General features: G+C 39.5%; 1 protein-coding gene across 1 annotated transcript; it reads right to left on the reverse strand.

Moving 5' to 3' along the window:
* Positions 1-563: 563 nt before the first annotated feature.
* On the reverse strand, positions 564-6,149 carry si:dkey-39a18.1 (uncharacterized protein LOC557637 homolog). Its single transcript, XM_053650024.1, has 4 exons — positions 6,000-6,149; positions 3,261-3,457; positions 3,024-3,161; positions 564-1,934 (listed from the first exon to the last, which is right to left on the reverse strand). The coding sequence occupies exons 1-4, from the start codon at positions 6,147-6,149 to the stop codon at positions 1,304-1,306; spliced, it is 1,116 nt and encodes a 371-aa protein (XP_053505999.1). The 3' UTR covers positions 564-1,303.
* Between the last annotated feature and the right edge of the window lie 1,108 nt (positions 6,150-7,257).

Below are 7,257 nucleotides of genomic sequence, written 5' to 3' on the forward strand. Positions count from 1 at the left end.
AAACTGTAAAATAAAACCATGGGCAATTGCCCATTATGCCCACTGTTGAGAAAGAAGACAGCATTATTTACCAGTGAAATAGTGGCTCTTCTAGATTGTATGCAGAGTAGAGAGTGGGCACAGGACCCAGTGGCCCACTGAATGGTTTGATGAAAATGAAAATGATGTACAATGAAATTGACATACAATGGCTGGCATAAGTATCCACCCCTACTGAACTTTTCCATATTTTGGAGTGTTACAGCCTGCAATGTTTGCTCCAAGGTCCTTATATAACCATCACTGAGTTTTGGTGGACACCTATAGGCAGAGAAATGGTACATTTACATTTATGGCATTTGGCAGACGCCCTTATCCAAAACAACTTACATATATCTCATTTTCACAACTGAGCAGTTGATGGTTAAGGTCCTTGCTCAAGGGCCAAACAGTGGAAGCTTGGTGGTGCTGGGATTTGAACTCATGACCTCATCTGGTCAGAAGTCCAATGCCTTAACTACTGAACTACCAATGGTACTGCCAAATTCTTTCCATTTTTTAAATAATGGATGTAATGGTCCTCCATGGGAGCATCATAGGTTGGGATATATTTCATAACCGAAACCTGATTGATACTTTTCCAGAACTTTGTCCCAGACTTTTTTTTGATAGCACCTTAATCATCATGACGCTGTTACTTTAGATATTTTATTAACAAACTCTAGGACCTTCCAGAAACAGCATATTGAGATGAAATGACAGGTGGACTCCATTCAACTAATTATATGACTTAGAGTGTAAAGTGAGCGAACAATTTCTAACAATTTGATGATGGCATCTAGTGGGTGACATTAAGATGCTAGCTAAATAGCTATCTGTTCTGTTGCACCCTATTTCTATCAACTACCTGTAAATGGGTCGTTTTCTTCACGAAAGCAGAACGCAACAGTTTGGAGATGTCAGTGGGTTGCCGACTTGATGTAGTTATTGCAAGAAAGGGATATGCGATCAAATATTAAGTAAGTGTTATTTACGTTAAGACAAGCTGTTCCTATACTTTTGCTCACATAAAAATTGTACGGTCTGCCACCAATGCTGCCATGCTCCAAGTTGTTTAACACATCTGCATGTAAATATCAGGAAATGAAAGCTGGAACTGTAATCTATCGTCTCATTCATCTTTTGATCTCAAACCCAGATGTCTTTAGTGTATAGCAAAAACAAAAGAATTCACCTTGCCGTTCCAATACTTTCAGATGGGACTGTATGAAGCACTGGGCAGAGAAAAAAAGAGGTCGTAATTTTCCAGTGGCAAAATTTGCACTCAAGCTACATGCCTGTTTTCAGTGTTGCATAGGTGTTTTGGGGAAGGTGTAGGACGGGTCATGGTGATGCTGGGAAGTTGTTTCTCTTGTGGGTTGCAGAGCTCCACAGTGCGCTGCATCAGGGAACTGCCTATCCCCTGGGGTACCGGTAGCATGGCTTCTAGCTGGAAGATGTGATGGGAGTTGACGTGTGGCAGAGCTGTACGGCAGGGCAAAGGGGAGTGAAGGAGCTGATGACAAAGGTGCTCCTCAAAGCCTGAAAATGGCTCGAGCAAATGTGGATCATTTGAGCAGGGGAGGTAGCTTTCCTCTAAAAGGCAGTGAAGAGCGCCTCTGTTCAGCACCTGTGCTTTCTTCAGCACAGGCCTCAGAGGCTGGCAAGCCTGTGCATTGTGTCTGCTCTCGTTCATCAAGTCAGGAGTGACTGGGTAGACACTCTGTACCACTGGACTATGGAATGTGATTCGGGGACCTAGCGACACTTCGTTAGAGGAGGATGAGGGCAGGTGCTGGCAGCTTGCTTTTATAGTCCATGTCTTTTCAGGACGACGGCTCTCACTGAGAGGTGTATACTGAGGATGACCGACTGGACGAGGATGCCGAGTTGAACCTATTTCCACTTTGTCTGGCCTTCAAAAGCAAGAATAAACAGGACAGCATTAAAATTTGATGTGAAGGGTGCACATAAAAAGGGTGTAAATGAAACACTGAGTGAAACCAGTTTTCAGTTGGATTCAGTTGTATGTCCATGTGTGTTTCCTCCGACTCCTCCCCTTTCTTTCTACCCTCCAGTAAGTGGATTGGCTACTCAGAATTGTCTGTAGGAGTTAATGCATGCATGCTGCACTGTGGACTGGTGTATTCCTGTCTCGTGTATAGTGTTACTGGGATAGGTTTTGGATTCTACCACGATCCTGACCAGGATAAAGAGCTTACTGAAGTTATATTTTACACATTTTGCTAAATAAAGAGTTACTGCATGTGACACAGTAAGTCAAAAGTGGCCCAATTTCAATTTGCATAAAAATAATGATTTTTTTTTTTTTCTCAAGCAGATCACTGGGATTGCCAAACGCTTCCGTTAGTGGTGTCCCACTTCAAATGTCTCATCTTTTGCCTTTCAGGAAAATAAAGTCATGTTAGGTTTCACTCTCATCTCACACCTTGCTAGTTCCCTTTCTCTCCAAACATTTCCTTCATTTTATTTTAATTTATTTACTCTCACTGCTGCAGAAGCTGATAGTTATGGAAATATGTATGCGCGTCTAATGTTGCCTTGTTCAACCTTCTCGCTATACCTACATTTCTCTCTCCCTTGCATTTCTGAGTTTCTGAGCACTTTATGACTGATAAACTCTGAAGTAACTCTCTCTCACACACACACATGCACTCACTTTTATGGTGGTGTGACCAACCAGCCTTTAAATCATCAATAAACAGAAAATAGCTCTGTGTGATTCTGCTGTGCAAGATATTGGCTGTGCACTTTCAGAATTGCACCGGTGGAATTTAATGAACAAGTTATTCACTGCAAAGTAAAGTTCAGCAGAAAACAAGAGCAAAAAGCATTGTGTGTGTGACACCTGGGCATATTTCAGAGTGAAAAGAAAGAAGGAAATGTATTTTCTTGGATAAATGAGAACACTGTAGCCTTTTATCTAACAGTAGTTTCAGAGTTTATTGCCTTCTGTAGTACAGCTCTCTTTAGGGGTGTTTTACCTGCATCCAGCTCGGCATGGTGGCCTCTCCAGGACCGTGGATTTGATGGCAGGGAGAAAGCCCTCGGCACGAGTATATCCAGTACCTTTTACCAGAAGAGTACATCTACAGAAACATGTTAATGTTCCATTTTCACATCAGGTACAGTTTATATGGTGCACCATTTGAATGCTTCAGTTATTTGTTCAGACATTATTAGGAATTATTTCATATATTCTAATGGTGTTATTTCATTACTTGGACGTGACGAGGAGTGGAAGGCTCAAGTCAGAGATGCCTTGTCCTTTGCGGACTGTGCGTGACCTGTTAACCTTAGGGTCAGAGGCTAATGTGTTCATCAGCGTGGGCAGGCTTTTTAAACTCTGAATGTCATCATCATCATCTTCATCCTGATGAGCTCCTTTAATGAGATGAGGCAGTCTGCAGGTTACATCCTACAGATTAGACAAACACGGACACAACATAACATTTTTATAGCGCTACTTTGTAAGATCAGCTCAGGAGTTTTCGGGGTATGACTGAATCTAATTTTTCAAATAATAATAATAAAAATAATAATAAACTTTATTTCAGAACACCTTTAAAAGAAGCTTCTCAAAGCGCTGTACACAAAATAAGCAGAACGCAGAAAAAAATGATAAAAGTTAATAAGAACAACAATAATAATAGTAATAATAAAAGTAGACATCAGCAGTCAAATGCAAGCTTAAAAAAAGTGTATCTTGAGTTGAGCTTTAAAATGCCAAAGGTCTGAGCTTCCCTAAGTTCGAGAGGAAGAGAGCTCCAAAAGGAAGGAGCAGAGACAGAAAAAGCCCGGTCACCCATAGATTTTAAGCGTGTTTGTGGAACAGTTAACAGATCACACTGTGACGAGCGCAGTCTGTGATCTGGGGTGTAAGGAATTAATAAAGCAGATAAGTAATGAGGAGCCAAGCCATGTAATGCTTTGTATGTCAGCATCATAATTTTAAAATCGACACAGAACCTGACCGGGAGCCAGTGCAAGGACTCCAGAACAGGAGTAATATGATTGTATTTCCTGGTCCCAGTCAGGCTCCTGGCAGCAGAGTTTTGTACATATTGGAGTTTATTGATTGTGGATTTAGAAGCGCCGGCTAAAACGGCGTTACAGTAATCTATCCGAGTGACAACGAATGAGTCAATCAGCTTTTCAGCTACAGAGCAGTTTAGCATAGGGCATTATATGTAGCAGGGGTGGAAAGCAATGCCACTATCTGTATCTGTGGTGTTTTCAGTGCTCCAAATATTAATATTTGGATTTAAAGCTAAAGTGAGAGTAGCTTAAAGTGGAAGGTGTAGAAATGTACTGTAAGCATGGTCTGGGAATGACTCTGGCAGTTCCTCAACCTCAGCTACATCACTCCAGTTTATAATCCGGCCAAAAATGCTTAATTTTGATGCGTTTTTTTCCCTCAAAAAATTTGCGATGCAATTTGCAGAGTTGTTTGTGCTTTTGTTCCGGAAAACTACTTGAATTAGTGAAATTGCAATTGCATGAAATTGTTTGTCTTTCGCAGTGCATTTTGTTGGTAAATGAGACCTTTTAGCTGTTCTCATATTCAGCGCACATGAATACGAAGAGCGCTTTGACTGAATGTGCGTCGTGATGATGTCAGATGACACATCTTGGTCTGCGTGCGGCACAGGGCAGATTTACTCATCACATTACTTCTGTTCAGAAAACACGCCTCGGAGAGTAAATACTAAAGTTTTGTCCCAAACGAAGTACTGTATACTATGTACAGTGTACTCTACCGTCTAGTGTGTGAATTTTAGAAAGGTAATATCATCTCAAATATAACACTCACGGGTTTTTTTTTTTTTTTTTTTTTACAAACCGGAAGTATAAGCCACTTCCTAGGCGACTATGCATGACGTCATACGCACGTTAGCATTAACAGACACCCAGAATCACCGACAATGACTTTCTTCAGTTTACTTTCTGTCAGCGTTCCCTTTTATTACCCAACATGACCTCAGTCACCATCAGACGGCGGAGAAATCGTCAAGTGACTGAGGAAGAAAGTGTGTAACCTCCAAGTCCTCTAAGGCAGTGGTGCATTTTACATTAAACACCGTGGAAATCAAACATGCACGAGGACAAACTTATGTTTATATCCAAAATGCTCCACTGTATGTAAGGGGCAGGGGAAACTGGTGCAAGCTGCTTAAAAGGTTTAGTTTAATTTAAGTTTATTGATATTATATGCTGTATCAGTGTAACTTCTGTTCTTTATTATAATGGAAGTGATCTATTAGTAACGAGGCCGCGTTGCTCCACATGTGCTGTGTAGACGCGCTGATACAGAGTGGGAGCGCGAGTGAGATCTCTAATGTCTCACTAAAACATTATGATCAAAAGTAAACACAAGTAAAATAATATTCCTAAAGACAGCGAGTAACAAACCACAAGGTGCAGTGAACGTGAGATTTTATTATAAATTTAGGACTGTAGTTTAATTCGGTGCTTTTTGTGCATCCATAAAAAATAATACATAAATACTATAAAATATATATATATAAAATATAATATAAAAATATTTATTTTATAGTATTTATGCATTATTTTTATGGATGCACAAAAAGTACCGAATTAAACTACAGTCCTAAATTTATAATATATATTCTGGTGTGTGTGTGTATTGGGTTCTTTTCTGTTTTGGACAAACAGTTGTGTAAAGTTTTAGTCTGAATTTTATATTTGTAACACACAGTTTGTGGATTTTATTTTAAATAAACGGGGAAAAAAAGGTACTGAAAGTTTGCCCCGCCCCATAGGATTAATCCAAATAATAATAAACGGCCAACTAATCGATTATGAAACTAATCGTTAGTTGCAGCCCTAGTTTATTCCAAATAATACATTTGATTACATCCCTAATCATAAACAAGTAGCCAGTCCCAAAAAGTGTCCATGTCACAATATAATACAGCTGTAATCCTCTCAACTGTTACCTTGTGCTTTCGGATTGAAACCGGTTCAGAGAAGTATGACGGTACTGGAGAAACCTCACGGGATGGAGATTGACTTCTTCTCATCCTACGATGGTTTGTTTTATGGAAATGAACCTCAGCAGGCCTGGTGTCAAGGCAAAAGTTAGACATTACTCCTACTTTTTAGACTACTGCCTTAAAGTAATGATGCTTGAAATTGCATAGAGTATTCATATTTGAAACCACAAATTATGTTTATTAAGGTTTTACAGCTGAATTGCCATATAAAAAGTTTACTACTATCTCTTACCAGTTTGCAGGCTCTTCCATGATTGTGTGTTTATCTGTGATGCCCATTTTCTTCGCTTTACATTACCTCAAGATGAGAAACATTTTAGAAAATTAGTTGTGTAATCAATAATTCCAAGCCTTTCAATCTTATAAATAATAGTTTTTAATTAAAGTTGAGGTTTTGTTGTGCAGTGATTTCACTATTTCTATAACCAGCATGGTTTCTAGAATTCCATTAGTAATGGGAATGCATTAGCATATAAATTGGTGTTTTGCTGCATTAAAGCAAAGCGTGCACTGAGGGGGAAAAAATACTTTTTTTGAGCCACAATAGTGATAATTTTCCCATTGCTGATCCAGGAGAATCCTGTGCTCAAAGATAAATTAATCAAGTGCACAATCCACCATGAAATAAACCACCATATGCCTCTTCTCTCCCCCCCCCCCCCCCTTCATGTATTCTTTTTTTTTTTTTACTCAATCTCACATCTGACTGTACACGTTCAATTTAGAATAAAATGAAAGCTTTAAAAGCAACACAGAACAAGAGAAAACTTTTCTTACCATTGCTAGAGTCCCAAAGTTTCAGAGTCCCAAAATACAACAGAAAAATCCAAGTAATAGTAATTTGGTTGTGTGTAAAAGCTGAATAAAGCATGTAACTGAAACAAACTATACCTGAATGGTACTCGGTCTTCACTAGGAGTCTTTGTGGTGAAGAATGGACATTACCCTGGCCGCTCTAGCATAGCAGGACAAGTTACTCTCCAGACCTCTAGCTTCTGATTGGCTGGTGCTTCTTAGACACAGACCCCATACAGAGCTGTTGAGAAACTAGTTCTCCTTACAGCCTGGTTTGCTAAAGGATCACTTTTATAAACCATTAGAGGACCATATACAGTTCCCTCTGAAAGTATTGGAACTGCAAGGCCATTTTTCCCCCTTTTGTTTGTGCTATACGTTGAAGATATTTGGGTCCGAGATCATA

This window comes from Ictalurus furcatus, chromosome 19 (assembly GCF_023375685.1).
Source record: "Ictalurus furcatus strain D&B chromosome 19, Billie_1.0, whole genome shotgun sequence".
Classification (NCBI taxonomy): domain Eukaryota; kingdom Metazoa; phylum Chordata; class Actinopteri; order Siluriformes; family Ictaluridae; genus Ictalurus; species Ictalurus furcatus.

What these genes read in the sequence shown, in the direction of transcription:
- si:dkey-39a18.1 (XM_053650024.1), bottom strand. Translation starts at nt 6,149, where the DNA reads ATGTCTAACTTTTGCCTTGACACCAGGCCTGCTGAGGTTCATTTCCAT. An exon ending in TTTCAATCCGAAAGCACAAG is followed by an intron (nt 3,458 to 5,999) that starts GTAACAGTTGAG and finishes TCTAATCTGTAG; the next exon opens with GATGTAACCTGCAGACTGCC. An exon ending in CCATGCCGAGCTGGATGCAG is followed by an intron (nt 1,935 to 3,023) that starts GTAAAACACCCC and finishes TTGCTTTTGAAG; the next exon opens with GCCAGACAAAGTGGAAATAG.